At 35.3% G+C, this 21,083-nt stretch overlaps 1 protein-coding gene across 1 annotated transcript in view; it reads left to right on the top strand.

Annotated features, from left to right (window-relative positions):
• MALRD1 (MAM and LDL receptor class A domain containing 1) overlaps positions 1-21,083 on the top strand; it is a 290,404-nt gene that overhangs the window by 147,485 nt on the left and 121,836 nt on the right. Inside the window, exon 27 of the mRNA XM_075022465.1 lies at positions 1,926-2,083. Coding sequence (XP_074878566.1) covers positions 1,926-2,083 — 158 coding nt within the window. The remainder of the gene's footprint in view (positions 1-1,925; positions 2,084-21,083) is intronic.

The following is a 21,083-nucleotide window of genomic DNA, read 5'->3' as shown; positions in this document are numbered from 1 at the left end:
AACATAGATTTATGTATCTCCATGGTATATATGTTTAATCTGCTCCACATATGAATAAAATTGCTGCTGATCTAATTCTCGAGCCTGGAAGTTTACCCTATAATCTCAAAGTTAATTGTTTTTGTTGTGGTGAGTGATCAAACAGGTCACATTCTCCATTTCTTACTCAAGAGCTGCTCTATAGTGTTGAAATTGTGTTCTCAAATAAATATATTTAAAATTAATTTCACTTTTCACAATTTTAATGTCGTGAAATTTTTAAAGGTGAAGGTGGTATCTGGCCATATTGTTAGAACTGATAGCACTTAATAATTGTGTTCATTATGAAAGAACCAAAACAAAATTTAGCTCAGCTGTTAAAATTTTGTCATATGTGGTAGAGGATACTGCAGTATTCGGTGATCGGTCCTTGTACACAGATGAATTTCAGCACTTACTTCCAAAACTACAGCTCTTGAGCTTACATCTAGCAATTGCTTAATTCTAACTCCCCTATTAGCACCTCCGTTTTCAACATTAAAATGTTGAAAATCTGCTTATGACTAGAAATACACCATTCTGGTTGGAATTAAGTGATTTGTCCTATTATCTCCTAGCCAAGCTTGACTAAATGTGATCAGTCCGCTGTCCCACAGTGCTGGTCCCAGTCATTCAGATCAAGGGGTCTTTCAGTGTCCCTTGCCTACCACCTCAGTCAGTCAAGTTTCCTTCCACAGAAGACTATGAAAGTTTTTGGGGTTGGGTTGCTTTGCTTTGGTTTGCTTTGGTTTCCTCCAAACAGAAGTCATTTGCCTAATATTAAACAGGCGTTAACAAACATCAGCATGCCCAGCACTCAACCCAGTCTAGCCACCTCTTCCTAGTAGACATTGATATGGCATGCTTTTTATATCTTGTATTCTTTAAGTACGTGGCTTTTTTTAACACACAAAATAGCAGATGTAGAAAAAATAAGTTTTTATTTGCATTTTCTAGTTATATATATCTTTTTAAATATCACCATGAAAATGTCACTACACTTGTTAAGTATATGCTTAACCTCAGGGAAAAAGCAAATTTCTCATCCCATGATATTATGGTAAACATATATGGTTGTAACTTAGCCAGAGAAGTGTCAAAGTTAGAATGAACCCATTTTACTCTATCTCTAATGGTGTAAATTTTTTTTCTCTAATTCATATGCAAACTTTAGTTGATGTGCAATTATAATTTAACAGTGTGTTATTTATACTACATTTATGTTTATGTGAACTACAGTTTTGGGTTTTGTACCAAGGAAAAAAAATGAATTTGAAAACTTGCAGAATTTATTATACTTCTGATTAAAAGTAAAAATGGAAAACTCAAGGACCGTATTAGTATTGGATAATATTAACTGTCGGCATCTGCTTTTGCAATTTTTTCTGATTAAATAATTTAAATGTGAGTTAATATTCATACATTAAAGAGTACAGATGGCCAAAGGTAATATGAATCATTAGGGATACCTAATGATTTATAAATATATGAAGGTTTTTTGCCTATTTCACAATTTTTTGTATAGTGTGACTTGCTATTTTGAAGGTTATCTTTCAGAAAACTTCATCCTGAAATTTATCACAGTGTGTTTATTGTATGATGTACTGTCAAAATAGCAACTAATGCCATTGAGCAAGGACATGTAATCAGAGTAGCTGGGAAACATGGAATCATTCTCGCTTTTCCACACAGGCCCATCCAAATCTTAAGCTGCTCCCAGTTTATTCCTGATATAACAAGTACACAAGGAATGTGACCTGGTCATTTTTTACCCTAAGATGATGTTCATTAGTATAGGACCTATATGGGAAGTATACTTAATATGTCTCTGCATTTACTTTGCTGAGTTTTGGAACCTAATTTGAAAGTCTAAAACAATTTTTCAGTAATAGGTAATTTAATTTCAGGACAATTCCTGTACCTTGAGGCCACTGCAATAGGCCTAAAAGATGAAAAAGCCCATGTGAAGAGTTCCAGATGGAAAGAATCAAGTGGGACTTGTGTGATGAGCTTCTGGTACTTCAAGTCATCAAAAGCCATGGGACATATTCAGGTTCTGATTAAGGTAATAAACCAAACTTTTTATTTTGAATATCTGATATCTGTAAGGGTACATGTGCTCCAGCAGAGTACTTCGGCACTCTGACGTTCTGCTGTTCGGCTCGTAGATCGGAAGAGCTCGCACACACCTCCTAGTTCAGTGCTGGTTTTTATTATTCTAGTCTCTTAAAAATGCTTTTACCATTTCTCTTCCAAAAGAAGTTTCTCTGAAAAGCCACAGAATATCTTTTTAAAACCTCTTTCCCTTTTCCCTTGTCACATACAGTGCCTTTCTTTTTGATATTTTCCATGTGAGAGCTACTTTTCGTATTTTGCTGCCATGCCTATTGGTAGCTATCAGTATATAACTCTATTGTTCTGATGGGATGATATGCACCAAAAAAATGAATTAGCAACCTGTACAAAGTAAGAATAAAATGCAAAATTATGACTGTATAAGTTATGGATCTTTTTTATGTAGACTGGTACAGAATATATAATCAATTTTCTTTAGAAATGGCATTTTCTTTACTAAATGTCCGATGACCAAAAAATTATGAAAAAAAAGAAAAAACTATTTAGTTATTCAGTTACAAATGAAAACTGATATGTTCCTTGAAAACTGGCTGTTTCATTTGTTGTTCATTAAAAAGAAAAGGGATTAAATGCTTGTAAAAACAAGTTTTAAATCATAATATGATCCTGAATAAAATGTAGAAATTAATGATCAGTGCAGCAAAAGCACATATTTCACCTCCCTGTGCATGCTATGCATTTTAATGCCATTGGGCACTTTAATGGTGTTCCAACACAATGGCCAAATATACCACTTCTAGATGCAGCAGAAACCTTTGCAAATGAGAGTTTGTGTATTTGTGCTTACCTGTATCTGTGTAGGGAGTTCTGGCTATTCAAGTACCAATAATGGTGCACTTTATTTGCCATATGTCTATTAATTTCTCTTTCTTCAGTATCTCTAACAAAATCCTGGGATAGAAATTAATTTGTTGAACTGCATTAAAAATTCTGTTTTCTTTCCAATGTGCATGTTGACTGCCTTCAATTTTAATGAGAAATCATATTTCATCCTTGAAAATAAAGTGCTAAAAATTGTTTCTCAAATGTTCTGGATATTATAAGAATAATTCAAAAGCCTGGAAAAAAAATGCTTCAATAGTCTTTAACATCTAAAGACACAACTTAGGCTAAGTCTGTCTGAAATAAAAAACTAATGAGCCTTTTGACAGACATTAGGAGATTTTTTCATGGATTAGTCCAAACACCTACAAATGACAATAGTCCCCTCATCAAGTAGCTGTAATTAGTGGGATGTATTTATACAGCTATTTTTCCTAGAAAATCTCAAATCCATAAAGAGGGCAAGTAGATAAAAAAAAAGTAAATTTGTTGTTTGACAATAACTTCTCTTTCGTAATGTATTCAAAGAGGAAAACAAAAATAGATCCCATTACTTAAAATGAATAAGCTGCAAAAATAAGCATTAATTTTAACTCAAAGTTCAAAGTATGTTGTCATCGCGTTATTCAAAGGTGTGTCTTGTACCACCCAAATATAATAATTATAAGCATTTTAAGATTGTTTAATTTTAATTGTAAACTAACTTACAAACTAACTTTGGTGGAAAATAAAGAGCAGCTGCATTAGATATGTGTGAGTAGTTTGCACTTAAATTATCACTGTTGATTGCATACAGTAATTATCACATTAAGTATGTTGCAAGATGGAGAGTAGCCTTAAAAACATAATTATATCTCATTTTATTACATGCAGTGAAATTAATAATACACAATCAATACTTCTGTTAAATAGGAAACAAAAGAGGTGAAATAAAAGAAAATCAAACAAACCATACTACCTAAAATGAGTTAAAAAGAGACATTTATTCTCTGTTGGGATACTGTCTCTGAACGTTCAAGTCCAGTAGTTAAATTCTTAATTATTTTTTCCACCCTTGGAATGGACAAAGGGATTTAATTATTTTTTACATATGACCTGAGTAAAGTTTTACTAAATAGTTATCCCCATTGAGATTCTTTTCTACTCTCCATCTAATATTTGTTTGAAATATAATGTTTTAGATATGTTTTAATGTATAATTTTATTATCCTAATAAACTTTTCAGACATTATTTTTATGTTATTTTAAATCCTTGCTACAGGGATCTTAAAGAGATTTTTAAAGGTAGTGCAAATAGAAGACATTTGAGTAATGATTTACTATTCTTATTCAATTTTTTAAATGAAGGCAAGAATTTTTCATGGAGGTAGGAAAAATTATTCTCATTATTGTATCCCAGATTGTATTGCAGATCGGCCTAGCTGACCTGTTATGTTGCTTATAAGGATTTGTAAGTCAGTATTATAGAGTTTCTATTTAGCAGTGTCTGTATGAATAAAATCTAATTAAACAGCACATAGTCATGGGAAGTCATACTGAAGCTACTCCTGCTAGCTCAAACTGCAATACCAAGATATTTCCATGCAGTTTGAGTATCTCTTGATTTAAAGTTAATGTCAGTGAAAGCAGATCAGTAGATTGTGATTAGTAGAAAATGCAAGGAAGAGGAAATGACCTGGGAAGGAATCTACCATTTCAAGTTCGACAAGTTAGCAAACTGCCTCTAGCTAAAGTCATCATGTCCATTAAAAATTGAACTGCGAGTGAACACCATACCCACCAATGGCACAGTAATGAACAATATGATGAGGAAATGTTGTATGGAGACAGAATGAGGAAGACATTTCTCCTCCTCCTGAATATCACAGTGGAAGAAAAACAGTAATCAAGCATAAAAAGCCATCTATGGTATGTATTGATGTCTTCTCTTAATGTTCGTGTTGCTTGTCCACATTCAGGAAGCTTAAGAATATTATCTATCATACTACTAAAGTAGTATCTTTTTTTAACACACAAAATAGCAGATGTAGAAAAAATAAGTTTTTATTTGCATTTTCTAGTTATATATATCTTTTTAAATATCACCATGAAAATGTCACTACACTTGTTAAGTAATCTCAGATTATGATATAACCAATAAAACTGCAGGATCATAAAAGGGATACTATAGCCAAGCATGAACTTTTATGTTAAGGTTTGCAGTCACAGAGAAAACTCATTTTCTAAGGGAATTTCACTGCAGTTACACTGGGGTTTTTCTCCTTAAATTGTACTACATATTCTTTGTACAGACCTCTCTGTATATGGAATGATAATCCAATCAAAATTATGGGCCATTGAACTAGTTGCAAAAGTACAGTATTCTTCAAATCAAGCCCCTCAAGATTTATACAAATGAAAGATGTTGACATTACAGCTGTTTATGGAGACTGCAATATCCAACTCACCATCCAGCTAAATTAAAATTACAAATTGTTTAACAGCAGTGCAAAAGCTCACCAGGCAAACAGAATATTACCAGAAGAGACCTGGATATAACTAGTCAAAACTTTGCTAGTGCGGTGAGATTTTGAGATACTTCTAATCTTCTCTGTGGCAGTTGTAAGAGAATACAATCCGCTGTAGGAGATATTCTGAAGCTGAAGCACAGCATACTCACTATGCCTGTTCCAGCCATGATGGTGGGGTTCTTTGTCAGCACTCGGTACCGGTTTATTTTATGAGTCAGAAGAAACAGTGTTATTTTTAAAAGTGCTTCTAAAGAGGCAAGCAAGAATTCTGAGGTGAAAGGAATTATACATTTTACTGTTCTGCTGATCTGAACATGTTTCCTCCTGCTGCTTAAGCTGTTTCTGTCACAAAAAAGAAGCAAGTCTTAGGTATCACGGTGGGAAAGGAAGAACAATCAAAGGTTAAAAACATTTGTTGAAGATGATTTTTGTGGGATCAATGTTAATTGCCCTGCATATAGACATTGTCATTAAAAAAGATAATTTAGGATTTAATCCAGTTAGGGGGGGCCTCTTCCAAGGATTTCAAACAAGCTTCTCAAAAAAAAATATGCAGACATATAAGGAAGGTGAATGCTGCCATTAGTAACTACCTCCGCTGACTGTGACAAGGCCAATATACAAAGGATCTCATTAGGAAGTTCCAGTGGACCTTACTCAGGCATTTAATTAATTCCATCCAGTTACAAATGAGCAAAGACATAACGATCTTCAGGAGGACAAGAGGTCCTGGCCAGCTGGTGGCAAGGGAAGCACTCGCACTGCTGTAGGGACGGACTAACCTGGCCAGGGCAAGGGGCAGCTGGAGCCAGGAGCCAGCACCCTCCAGCTGCTCCCGGCTGATGCAGCACAGACCCTGTCAGCTGGCTGCTGCGGCTTCCCAGCAAAAGCTGGAAGCCGTCTCCGTTGTCCCCTCGATGCTCTTATTGGTTTTAGCTAGCCCAAGGTAGAGAGGAGGGGAGAGGGCTGGTACTGTACAAATGTATAGCTTAGCAGGGGCCACAGCCCAGGTAGAGATGACTCATGGTGGGTTTTGTAATTCCCTGGTGATTTTTAGTGGAGCAGCCTACTGTCCTGGGCTGTCAACAGAAAAACCTGCAGCAGAGAAGCTGCAGATGCCAGCTGATATCTTCTGGACGTTTGAATTTCTAGGATCGAGTAGTTTAAAAAGAAATTTTCACAAATCGATATCATTGACGCTACTTCTATGGGAAGTCATTCAAGAATAAAGTCTGAGGAAACAACTTATTCTACTTCACAGCTTAAAATAGACTGTGTATTTCTACATTGATTCTTCTTACTGGCTGCATGAAAAACAATCAACTCCTCACATTAATGTAGAAGTTATAGACTTCATTGGTTTCAGGTATCCTCAAAGCAAATTATCTGACCTCCATACAGCTAGAGGAAGAAATGTTAAATTTTCAAAGATTTGCTTGAATGTTTTGCTTAAGAGTCTGCTGAACTTCAAAGGATGCTCCAAACAATGTACAAGATGTAGATTTTTCACTTCCCCTCTTAAGACATAATAGACTTTTCAGAGAACTCCTTTAAATCTAAGGCAGAAGTGTAAAGTTTTCTAGTATTTTTGTATATGGGTGAAATAGATATATGAACCTATCTAGCTGTATGTTCAGTAGCTTACATTTATCTTTTTTTTTCCTTTGAATCCTACTATTTTGTTTATTTCAAATAGTTTTCCTTTATTAAATCCAGCAAAATACAGATTCAGGAGAATTTGAATCCTACTATTTTGTTTATTTCAAATAGTTTTCCTTTATTAAATCCAGCAAAATACAGATTCAGGAGAATTTGGTTCCACATAGCAGCACATGGGTAATGGCCTTTATTTAATGAGTATCTATAGCTCTCAAAAGGGACACAGTTTTAAAATTTTTACTCCCATTGTTGACCTGTGAACTGTTATTAAAAGCTGTATCTGAGACAATGAAATATCCAATCTGACTAATGAGTCAGAGTAAGGGAGTATTACCTTAGCCCCAGGAGCTTTAAAGGAAATCAGTGGGGATACTGTGAAATACAGTATTACTTGTCAAGAAAGAAAGGAAGATTAACTTTTATGGTAGCTTTAGTTCCCAGAGCAAGACAGTTTTGTATTTCTATTGCCTGAACTGAATGCAGAATCTAAGCAGCACTTTCCACCTTTTTAGGCATTGTTTCAAACAGGGTTGTTGTAGGTCTGATTTTGACCCCATGACATAAGCATATTTCCAAGTAAATTGAGACTCAGACAATGATTAAATAAAAATAAGTCAGTTTTCATTGGAAGCATCATTTCTCAAAAATAGTTTACACATAAGGGACGAACAAATATGCACATCCATAGATAAGGGTAGACACCATTCAGTGCATTTTATTTTCTCACATGAGTACATTAGGAAGTTATTTCAATCTTCTTAACTGTAAATTATTGGAAGCTTATAATTTATTGTATTCTTACACTGCAACAAGACGTGAGCAGGAATCAGATATTTGGATGTGCTTTGGAGGAAAAAAGTCTTTGAAGAAGGGTTAAAGAATCACTCTTGTATTTTGGAATCTTACTCATGAAGACAAGATGTTCATCAGAGGATTTGTAATTTAAAAATCATCATGTTTCTAGAAACACAAATCAGAGAAATTTTCGTATGTGAATTATTAAGCATTTTTTTGTTTAAATTCTTTGAGAACTTGACCTTTTTCTCCCTTGGAGATGAGGATGACGAGTAGTAAAGGATTAGTGTGACTAAGGGCATGTCTCTGTCAGGCAGGGCAGTGCCTGGTTAGAAAACTGAGTAGGCTGAGAGATTTAGACAGCACGATGCATACCGAATCGTCGAAGCAACACAGCAATATACTGTAACATTACAGCTGGAATCGCAAGCCCTGCCTCTCATGGCTAATACCATTATCCTATTTTCTGTCCCAACCTGGCACCATATTGCACGTTGTGACATAGATGAAAAATGCACTTTTGGTGTCCTCCTCACTGCACAGTTCTCCAGTGCTGTTTCACTGAACACGTTCCCCAAATCAGAGATGTCTGGGAGTGATTTACTTTATTAATTTGTCCGCTCATAAGCTCACAGAGTGATGGTGGTTACATTGCTGCTTTTTAGCATATGAGGCTTTGAAGCATCTCAGGAATCTTTGCAGGTGTCCTGGTTTCAGCTGGGTTAGAGTTAACTGTCTTCCTAGTAGCTGGTACAGTGCTATGTTTTGAGTTCAGTATGTGAGGAATGCTGATAACACTGATGTTTTCAGTTGTTGCTAAGTAGTGTTTAGAATAAAGTCAAGGATTTTTTTCAGCTTCTCATGCCCAGCCAGTGAGAAGGCTGGAGGGGCACAAGAAGTTGGCACAGGACACAGCCAGGGCACCTGACCCAAACTGGCCAACGGTGTATTCCATACCATGGGATGTCACATCTAGTTTAGGAACTGGGCAGTGGGGGAGGGAATCGCCGCTCGGGGACTGGCTGGGTGTTGGTCGGCGGGTGGTGAGCAATTGCCCTGCGCATCATTTGTACATTCCAATCCTTTCATTATTGCTGTTGTCATTTTATTAGCGTTATCGTTATCATTATCAGTTTCTTCTTTTCTGCAACCCACGAGTTTTACTTCTTTTCCCGATTTTCTCCCCCATCCCACTGGGTGGGGGGGAGTGAGTGAGCGACTGCGTGGTGCTTAGTTGCTGGCTGGGGTTAAACCACGACAACAGGTCAGACTTCTTTTGCTCTTTTCTAAGACTTTTCAGGGCAGACATTCAACAGCAAAAGTTGTGATTTAAGTATCTCTCAGGGCAGAGTTCTTTTAAGGATCATAGAGCTGCTGTTTAATGATTTTTACTGAAGCAATGGACATCAAAATCAGGTCTTTTTTTATATAGCAGCTGTGAAACAGAGACATATTTTTATGAAGACAAAAGGACTTTGTCTAAATGATAGAGGCGGCCTTGAGCTTTGAGCATTTTTATTAGTTTTTCATATCTCTTCTTCAAAATAGGTAAGTTTAGAAATTTAGTTAACATATCTTTTTTTAAAAGAAGAACAAATAATGCAACGTGACCTGGTGCCTTCTGATATCTTTTAGAAAGCATATAGCATTGATCAGACCTGAAATCCCAAGACAATGTCTAATTTTCCCAACAAAAACTCCACTTGAAACGAACACACTGAACATTTCTAGGAGTTCCATTTAACGTCAGAAAAAGTGGAAGAGCTTTCTTTTTCCCTCTTTCCTTTCTAATCTCTTTTTACAGCCCAAGGCCCCTTGGTCTTCCACTGAGAAAAGTATCTTCTTTTTGTCAAACACAGACTGAACTGAACAGATGTTATACTAGAAAACTTCAGCAAGCACCGAGGTAGTACTAGTGCTTATTGTAGAACATTAATTTATTTCCAGCTTTATCCTCCTTTAATGCAACTTTTCTTTTTAATTCACAGTTCATTTTTAATGTCTTGGAGATGTTCTAGGTTCTGGTAGTCTGATCTTTGCCAGGCTTGCAGTATCAAGCTGTAGTGTGCTTAAAATTACTTTGATGAATAAATAAAGGGTCTTAACAGGAAGAGTCTAATTTTTATGCTTCCAGAATTTTTTTCAGTTTCTGGCCTTCAGCTTTGAATCTGGAGTATCTTCAGGAAAAAAAAAAAAAAAAGGCATTTGTGTTTCTGTATCTGCTGTAGTTTTTTTTCACAAAGATGGAAGTATCTGATTCCAATTCATTTCATGTAAGAGTCAGACTAGATATTTTTTAGTACCTATATTTATGACTGTAATAATTGGTATGTGTATTTGTTTGTAGGTTGACCCCATTGCACTATGTAATGGTGAACTAAATGGAAGATGAAAGGCTGATTTAAGTAGAATTTTCTTATCATTACACGCACTGACATCCAACATGGTGGTAGAGAGCAGTTGTCATTTGCAGCAGAGACTAATAGTGTCAATGTAATGGGAGTTTAAGAGCCTTCTGTTTCTTCCCACTATCTTATTTACCATGGAGACAAACCTTACCATCACCTGGTAACTTTGTGTTGCTTGCCTATGAGAGGGTCACTGCAGCTCAGAGATGAATTGCCTGCAAACTCATGGAAACCCCATAGTCCATTCGTAGGAGCGTCTTATCTAGGTTTTAAGTCTCAAATTCTTTTGACTGGCCTTTATGTTCAGTCACACACCTCAGGTTGTCCAGCTACCCTCAGCACTTCCCACCTTGCCTCATTCTTTTGAATTATTTTCCTGCAAGTTTTGCCAGGCCATATCTGCAAAATTAAAGAAACAAGGAGCTCATATAAGGAATGTTAGTACTACTTTTAAGACTGAAGAAAACATGCTAATGTGATTTTCAGTTTGAATTAATGAACTAATGAGAGATGATACTTCAATACTACTAAAATCAGGAATTGAAAAGACCATTTACATCCCTGGAATATGTGGGTGTAACTGTGTGGTCTGCAGAGTATATTTGATTTTGCCTTCAGCAGGAGCACTAAAAGAAGGAAATGAATACTAAATGTTGCATTTCTTATCTCCCACATATCAGATGAGTTGAGGCTCTTAATCTATCTGTGATGCTAATTTTTCTTTAGCTCTAGGAGTTTTAGATTATATGGAAAGGTTTCAAAGGCTAATGCAAATGAAAAAAACCACCTTTATTGTATGTGTGGATCTTATGGAATTAATAAATAAGGAGAATTAATCTTTAGCTATAATGCTGGTCTTTAATGTGGACCAGGAATAACTGCGTGTGGTCAAAATATGAGGATTTTCTTAGAAGAATTGGGGTCTTGTTTTCTAAAGAGAGTGAGGACACCAAAAAACCCCACAGCCTACCAAAAAAAACCCCAACCACCCAACACTGAGAGTATATCTATAAAAAAATCATGTGGATGCTTTTCAGATTTTCATAATAAATTTAAATTATAAGGCCATTTTTTTTGCTTTACTTTCAAAATCATAAAAGTGAAAAAAAAACCCTTATAATGGAAAACAACCTAGTGAAAATGTTGTTTGTTGCATAGTACTCATTGAAAAAAAATAGTCAAATGTTTTAAACTAATTTTAATTCTAACACATAACAACAGGAATAAAATTAAAAGCATGGAAAACAAAAGAGTGCAAATAACCTTATTTTTATTTCCTTGCAAAATCATCTCTTTTCTATAAACATTAAATGTCACCACACATTTCTCATTATAATAGTAGGGGAAATTTTGATACCACAGGTGCCATTTTATGATTAATAATTATGAACATTTTTTGGATGTCAATCACTCTTCTCATTGAAATGTAGGAAGAGACAGCTATTGTGGAAAGGTTGTATGAAACCACAGTGGAAACTTAGGCTAATGCAATTCTACAACACCATTCATTTTATATAGCTAACTTCCTGGTTTATTTAAAACTGTGTTTTGTTGTTTGAAATTACAGTGAAATGAACCAGGCACTCAATCTATATTTGGCTGAATCAATAAATCAAGGCACAAATGTGAAGCATCTTTCAGGTTTTAAATAATTTGCTTAGACTTGTTTTCTGTACATTTATACTGTCTCATATAGGTGGCTAAAAATATTACTTGTTCTATTAAGTGTCTGTATGATAAAGCTACTCTGCCATTTATCCAATGAAAATCTGCAGCCCATATTTAGATGTTATTTGGTCTTCCTCTCAGCTGCTCACTGTTGCCTTCCACTCCTTCAGCTGAATAGCACAGCTCAGTATCTTACTGTTTTCTAGTTTAATTTAGTTTGATCTGTATGGGAGAAAAGGTTGTTTAAATGAGAGTTTCCAATGTGATCCAGAAGAGGTAGTATTTAGATTTTGATACATGAACCATCTAATTCATTTCATTGATCAGTGAACAGAAGACTCTTGTTATTTATGACATGGAAATACTCATTAGATTTGAAGGATTCTGCTGTGCACAACATTATTCTGAGCGTTTTGACAGTGTGATTCAGTTCAGAATTGTGCTCAATAGGGAGTTCAGAGGGACTATGTTATCAAAAAGTTTATTAGCAGTCACAAAATGATTTACGTGGATTTCCATCCCTTTAATGCTTTATATACCAACTGTGTTCTTCAAGTGTTACTAAAAGAACGAGGGGGGTTTTTTCCAGCCTAGCTGTTTTAGGAGTTTGTGGGCTATGGAAAGGAATTAACAACTAATGAAAATCCTCCCCTGACTCGCTAGCTGCACATTTTTAACCTTAGACTTTGCTTTAGTCAATAGTATAGTCTGTTTAACTCAGTACACCTGGAATTTAATTTCTACACAAATTGCAGTCTCCTCCTTCCAAGTTCTACCAAGATTTGTTGTACAGAGGAATGAAGTGTTTCTTCAGGTAAGATTTGAAACCTCTTGACAGTAGCGATGCAGTAAGACCATTCTAGAGAGACCAGCTGTCTTGAAAAGACCAATCTTAAAGGTCAATCTTTTCAGCTTGAAAAGAAAATTTTCCTGTGTGTAGCTGAAGAACCTGAATGGTCTTACAAATAATATCCAGAGAAGGTGTGGTCATATGAGGGAGAAAAGTACAGGACACCATGTAGCAAGACAAAAGAAGGCACATCATGGTAAAGGATACTAAAATACTTTAAAGCATACCATCTAGTTCATATTTTCTGAGTATGCCAATCTAATGGCAACAAATCTTACAGTGGCACATATATGATGCCATTGCTATAGAAACTTCTTAGACTTCATCTTAAAATATCCCTTTCCATACAGACACAATCAGACTGAATTTCTGCTGTAGGAGGCGTGGGGAAGGTACGCTTTTCCACACATCCCTTGGAGTTCTCTTATTTTCAGTTGTTTTGTTACTCAGTGGTTATATTTTTCCTTTGATTTGCCTTTTTTAATGTTGCAATGTTTCCTTAGTTCACAGAAAAAGATTTATATTCTTCTGATAATTAGCTCTGTGCTTTTTGGCTGTAGGGAATAAATCCATTAAGAAACACAGGCAGAACTTCTGCACTGTCTGCAACATCCAGAGAAAAACTGAAGAAGTGGAAATAGGGAATAGAGGTTATCACAACTACTGAAACTATAAACAAGAATTGAATTATGTAACAGTTGCTGCACTGGGAAGAAATGGAAGGATATCTGAGGGCTTTTCGTTGAAAACCAAAAAATTAATAGAAGAGAAAAAAAGCCACTGAATTTCCTGTTCTACCTTAGTTTTATTTGTATTTGTTTGACAGGTTGGAAGTTACTACAAATTCTCTTTTACATATTTGAAGTGTGGCTGATGCTTGCTCTCACGCTTGTTTTCAGACCTATCATTTTGCCTTAACGTAAGCAATTTTTTTCTATGTTATTACAGGAAAGACATCTTAGAAAGAGATCTCTGCACTTTCTCCAGCATGTAGATTTCTTTTCTAAGAAATATGTTAAAATCGCAAGACCTGCTGTTAAACTGTAATTTGTCCCAGTGTGGGTGGCATTCCTGTTACTTAAAGTGCAACCACTGTGGCAGTCACCCTAGCTTCTCTTTCTTGATGGTGGGGTTTTACTCACTACATCAAAGGGAGTCTTGAGCATGATTTATCTCATTCTAAAGTAAGCATCTATAAGAGGAAAGGTGGCTATTGCTTTCCATATAGCTTCCTGTGACATGTAACTGTATATAGTAACATTCAAGAAGCAATATTGGGTACATGGAGGAATGTCACTGGATAAATATTCAGTTTTGCATATTTCAGTAAATATTTTTGAATACTTACATAGATATTTCATATCTATGCTGGCAATGCAAACACCAAGATCTGATGAATCTGTTTACAAACTTTTATCTTCTACATCCCTACCATACTATATATATTTATAACATTATATGTCCTTGAACATATAAGATGGTGACCACTGGAGAGAGAAGTAGGGAAAGAGGGAATCTCACTGAAGTGTTTTAATGTAATAAGACCTGTCAGTTATGAGAGCTCTCAATTTGTAGAGAATATATTTAATCACTACAGATTAAAAATTTAAATCAGATATCTGGTTCCTTGGCATTCTCTAAGAAATATATAGTTGTATCCATCAGATATTATAGAGACAGGACCTGAGCATTCCTCTTAAAGATGTCTCTTTGCTCAGGATCAATTCAGTGAAGCTCAAAAATACTTAATCGAGCTTTGAGTATCTAAAGAGCTTACTATTATTTCAGCCTTAGTGTTTTGATTCCCCTGAGCCTGTCCAGTTCATCTAATATCTCAGAGGATGTGTTCTATATTTCTACAAGCCCAAAAGCTACAATCCAATTGAAAATAATATTCTAATAGAATACAAATAAGCTGTAAAAGTAAATACCACAAAAAAGAAATACAGTTATATCTCAGTGAACCTCTCACTGCATCAAAGTAGGGATGACACCTGACTGACAGTAATCACTCTCTTATACGTCTGAAAAAGCATAAGATACTCTTTGACGATTAGTAGGGTATATTCATGTCAATCCTTGAAGTGCAGATTTGTCACTTTGAAGAACTGACAGATGAAATATTTAGTAAAACCTTGAAAGTTTTAATGTCGTTGTATAAGAATTAAGAATTTACTATTGCTAGTCTTACGATTTTATTGTACTGCCCTAAAAGAACCTTGCTTTTTTTAAAAAAGTGTGTTTAGTTACAGCACATATGTACTTGTTTTCCTTTTTTTTCCATTTTTTTCATTTTCATCTCAGCAGAATCCCTTAAAAAATATGTTTTCCCATTCCTTACATTCAGTTTTATATACAGAATAAAGGTGGTATTAGAGGTGAATTACTAAATTGAAATATTGATTAAAACAAACAAAATCTCTGAAAGATTCCAGATGTTTTGTTTAGTTGAATTGGCTTTGCCTTGGGGCTTTTATTTCTCAAGACAGCTGTAATGATAATGCTTTAATTCTTCATAAACAAATCTTAACATTTTGAAGAACTGAGAGGACTTTCACGCAGACTGATTCCATGATTTCTGCCTCGTGGAACTGATTTTGTAAACACTGTGACACTGTGAATAGTAAAATGCTTCTGACCTTGTTCACTAACTGTCAGAGTTCCAAAGAAAAGTTAGTCCCACCAGCGCATCTCCTGCCTTCCCACTGTGTCACTCAAACAGCCCTTTGATCCATGTGGTTGACTAGAGTAAGGTGCTCCACTTCCAAGCACATCTTTGTCCAGGATTGGCCACGTGCAGTGATAAATTCTTCCAAGATAAGATGGGTCAATGAGTAAGGGAAGTTTGGTCCCACTGCCTGAAAAGTTTGAAATTCAATTAAATATTGAATAAGTATCTAAACTGATAGTTACTTATCTGAGGCAAGCAATTTATCAGTCTTTCCTTTTAGTTTGTATTAAACACTGATTCAGTGTGAGAACATCTAGAGCAGATTAATTGCTTTCATTTTTAGGACTGAGAGTTGTATTTTCTTTCTGTTTCAGTGGCGACAGAGAAAACTAGCAAAGTCACTTTTTTGGTGCAGCTCAGCAATACTTTCTTTTCTAACTGAAAGTTTTAGTCAACATTCAGTAAGGCAATGCAAGTGCCAAACAACTCTACACCATCTGACTAGTTTCAGACAGTGTACATAAGTAGATTGACATAGACATACATGCAAAGCAAGGTGCTTCACCATCCTCCTAAAAGGCATCCTGGACAAATACACATTGGCAGTATCTGGTGTGATCTGTGGTCCTGAGGGTTTTGCCCATGTCCCAGTTTCACCATGGCTGATGGCATGCACAGATCTTCCAAGGCACTCAGGGGGCTGTGCCTAGCCAGCTCCCTCCTGGTGGGTACTCTGAGGTCAGGACACAACATGGATGTCACCACTGGTTCTAGAGTTATTGGGGACATGAACCTCCTATTTGGACAACAAGTCTGTATTCCTTCTTTCATTCCATAACCCAACTTGTAAAGGAGAACATTAATGGGGGCGGCGGTGGGGGGAAGAAAAGAAAAAAAATTTAAAAAAGATGATCTAAAGTATGGTTCTTCAAGGACAAGAAGTGGTAAGAATTATCAACACTATTTGAAGTTCCTTGATTATACACTTAAGATGTGTAGAAGATGAGTTAAAGAGTTAAAGCTGCTTAATAAAAAGCTGAAATTTGATACGTGATTTTGCCTCACATCTTCAAATATGGTATTCAGAGTATTCTCTATAGGAGGAAAAATATGACAGATTTGAGGTTCTCTCATTTCTGCAAATTTTTTTTATGATCTTGATTCATAAACTGTTTTGTTACATCTCTTACTGTATATGTTCTGCATTTGTTTAGGCAGTCAGTATAAGTAAAGGTTTGACTTTTATAATCCAAGGAATCTAGCACTGCACAATGTTTAGCACACTGTCCTTACATTTGGCACTATGGAGGGTTGTGACAGTTGTCCAGAGTCTTCCTAGAGTTTTTCTAACTGTGATTATTTCTCTTTCAAGCTTTGGTTTTCTAGAGAATTTCTGTTGCCTCAACTCTAAGATGGGAACAATCTGAGGAGATCTGTAAAACGTGATTAAAACAAAGGTGTGACCAGGTTTGAGACAAAATGGAATCAAGTTGCTTGAAATGCTAATGGTTTTATAAAACGACTTTGATGCTTATTGTTACTCAGTCTTAGCGGTAGAACTGAAGGAAAAAAATGAAATCCAAGCAATCACAACTGTATCCCTTAAGCTACCTAAAAACCAAGATCAAACCAAGGTGGATTATGCTAGGAAATGAAGAAGAAATTTTTGTATTTGAGAAGAAAGGAGGGCTGGGAGGGCTAGGAAATGAAGACAGGATGAAGTAGTACAAGGTACTTAATGAATCCTCTTTTATAAAGAGGAGTTGTTTTATTCTCTGTTCTGATTGGTGTTTTATTTCTCTGTTCTAATTGGTAAGGATAACATACAGAATGAAGATGTATTTTAAGAGCCTAAACACATAAAAGTATATTTGATGGAAAGAGTATCATGGGAATATAGAAAGATGCAAACAAGAAACAAAAGAGTTTGCTTGGTAGTAAATGAAAGCTGGCTATAATGAAATCTAGTAGATTTAATAGTTGTGGCAGGATAAATCAAAGTTTTAAGAAGGTGATACTCACAGAATAATTCAAAGAAAATCAATAAATTAATTTTGCCTTCCCAATATAGATTTCTTTTCCAAAATAAGTGTTTTTAAAATATAAATTCATCTTTGCTAATGAGCAATTTAATTGTCATTCCTTGAAATGCCTATCTGCTTGAAAAAAAAAAAATCTGTCTCCAGATGAACTACCAGTCACTTTTTATCAAAGTGTTTTTGAAACTGGCTTTTCTCAACTCAGCACTTACAGCAATTAAGAACCAAGAGACTTACTATTTAGCTCCTAGAAATATTGCAAGTGCTGGCACTTGTGACAGGGTGAGCTGCTAATGCCTTCTGATGTTCTGAAGGAATTCACTATGAGATTCCAGAATTCCAAAACTGGTGCATTTTAAAAGACGAATTTCATCAGGTGCCTAATTTTATCAAATTTGTTTATTAGAATGCATGCATGTTCCTTGCTGAAATGCATATTCCTTTATTACAGTGATGTTAATTTTGGAAATGAAAATTGGGGAAAAGATATTTGAGAGTGAAAATCATCTTAATGCTTTGCACAAAGGAGGAAATGAAAGGGATGGATGGATGGGCTTTGTCATTAACTCTTATTATGAAAACCTGCTGAGACTAATACATGCAGACTGTCTAATAAAAGGCTTGAAGGCTGAAATATCAGTGTTTCATCTTGCTGTTTTCTTTCTTTCTATAATGCACTGTGAAAATGCAATTATGTGATTTTGTAAGTTATCCTTAAAAGTGAGGCCAATTTTTCATGCATACTAATGTACTTAGGCAGTATATATTTTGCCTGGGTCAAATAATTTCTTAAAGATACCATTTGATCAGGTTGATGTTTCTTTTTCAAGTGTTTTTATAGAAGGCAGAGAAATATGAAATAGTGTTTCTCATTCCTGTCAAAATATAACTCTGAAAAATTAGAGAGAGACTTATTTTTAATGTATTCTCTTCAGTGCTGAGAATCATGAATCTTCATTGAAGTCACTGGAACTTAAGTAAACTCATCACTTTCAGCAGCATATCCCTAAAGTAAAACTCACCCTGTTGCATAGTCATCACTAACATTTTCCTATCTTTTGGGACCATCACTCTGTATATTGTTGCGGTTCTATTATCTGCTTTGTTGTTGTTGTTGTTTTTTCTTCTGCTTTTTTTGCTACCTCTGTTTGCTGAATATTTCTGAATCCCGTAACATGCATCCCTCAGTTTAGTGATGGAAAGTGTAAATTTCAAGTTTAATATCTCTCCCTACATTGAATTTTTTTCTATTTGTCTCTCTCAGAGCTATTCTAGGTGGACTTAATAATTTTGGAATTCTAAGTTTAATGCAGAGCTTCAACGTTCAGATAATTAGCAGTAGTTTTCTATATGTGATGGTAATCTTAACCGCAAGTCTCTGTGGGTTATCTAATAAGAGAGACAAATTTTCAAAGCAGTAACTAAGGGCAGAGTAGTAAATAACTACTGCTGCACCCAGATTTTCCTACATGATTAACAACATGTATAAATGTTTTATTTGGTTTGTTTGCATACACTCACCAACCTTACACTTAACATACAAAGTATGTGTCTTTCTTTAAAATAAAGTAGCCTGTCATAGCTGAGATGAGTTATTGTAACTAGTGCTGTTATAAAGTGCCGCTGAACTGTTTGTATTGAATTGTTATCAGCCTGATGATTGACAGTGTGCCAGAGGGCACACATGCTCGTTCATAACTCAGATCTTCATGACCTTATTGTCTGCTCTCATTTTTCTTCATGTCACCATGAAGAAAAGAGAAGAGAGAGAAAAGAAGAAAAAAGGAAAAAAAGAAAAGAAGAAAGAGGAAAGGAAAGAAAAAGTGAACTTAGAATTCAAATCTTGGGTGAACAAATCATGATTTCCATTCATTCTTTGACTCATTTAAATAATTTTAATAATCTGATACTGTATGTGGATTTAGCTGATGTAGAGCTTTTTTTGCTTGAATGAAATATAAGGTCAAATTCTGTAGGGTTAAGTTACTGTTTTCAAATAATCTAAGCAATATTCTTTTAAGAAGTTAAGTTTTAAGAGAAAATCAGTGAGAAATGAAAAAAAGATAGAATCTGCCATGTGCTCTGACAATGACTTTAGGTGAAGAAGACACAATAATCACATGTTTTTCTTTTAAGATAAGAGACTCTGCTATACAGCATCAGTCTTCAGTTTTATTGCATTTTAATGTGCTTTTTTTTTTCAAGCTATGTATGAAAGACTTAATCCTAGGAACCAAGATCTTTAAAAATAAGCAAATGTTCTGTGTACAGCAGTGTTGAGGTAGCAACAGCCCAAATCTATAAGGAAGGCATTCAGAACCTTCTGAAAATAAGACTTACTCTCAAGCAATGAAACCTAAATAAGTAGATAGATGATACTAGAAATATCAGCAAAGATATTCACTGTTCTGTGATATGGAGAAATACAGCTTCATAGAAAAGGTCTTTACAATATGAGCAAATGAGGCAAAGCTGTGATTTTTCTTCCTTCCACCTCCTATTTCTTCAGCGTACATGTAAAACTGGAGGACTGCATTCCATTCCTTGTTGAGTAAAAGGGGAAAAAGGGAAGGACCGTACCTCATCATGGGATACTTCATCTTTTAAGTACTTGGTCAGCCATCAAAAGGCTTTAATGATGATGCTACATCAAGGAAAGTAAAACTTCATTAAAACCAGGTTTATTAGTTAACTATGCTTGGAAATGCACTTGATTCTGAATAAGAAGAAATAGCCTGAAAAGTAAACTGCCTTCCTGAAATACTCTTGTAAAACAGAGGGATTACCATGCATCAAAAGCTAGAGAAATGAGCAGTGACAGCTAAAGTCAAAATATGCTTGTTCTGTACTATGTTTCTGTGCTTTGCATAACACATATCCTGTTTTAAAAATTCTGGATGGTAACAGCTTGCCAGGGAGATACTGTTTTCAAAGGAACCTGAAAGCAGAGAACAGTTTTTTCCTAACAGTTTTAAAAAGTATGTAAAAAGAGTTTGACTTCTCTCAAAAGTCTGAAGGGTGCTGCAGAAAGAGAAGCCTTTTGATGCAGTGAATCTTGAAAACCTTTTTATGGTATTAATAATAAACAGTTAATGTTTTTTGATGAATCATTTGAAAATATTCTGTCTCTGATTAAAAAGCCCTCAAGTATATTTGGTTTGAAGAATCCAGGAATATTTAGCAAATGTTTTTATTGCCTCCATGAATTTGGTAAGCTCAGCTTCATTTCCTGTGGCTCTGCTGAAATAAATATCAGATGCAAATGAACCGGGGAAATGTTTTGAACCCAGCTCGAAACATGAATAGAAGAAGAGGTGAAGATCAGGAACAAAATCTGGATTTCATTGCTGTTTCACTGCAATCGTAACAAGGCAGACTGTCTAATAGCAGAATCTTTATAATTGCATCTGGAATAATTGCATGCTTACTGTATTCTTCTGACACAGAGTGTATTCCTAAGAAGTTTTTTTGCAACATCTTGTAACGGAAAATACATACTCCTCTTGC

This window comes from Buteo buteo, chromosome 2, assembly GCF_964188355.1.
Source record: "Buteo buteo chromosome 2, bButBut1.hap1.1, whole genome shotgun sequence".
Classification (NCBI taxonomy): Eukaryota; Metazoa; Chordata; class Aves; order Accipitriformes; family Accipitridae; genus Buteo; species Buteo buteo.
The sequence above is the reverse complement of the archived record's forward strand: the minus strand, read 5'-3'. Positions and strand labels throughout refer to the sequence as shown.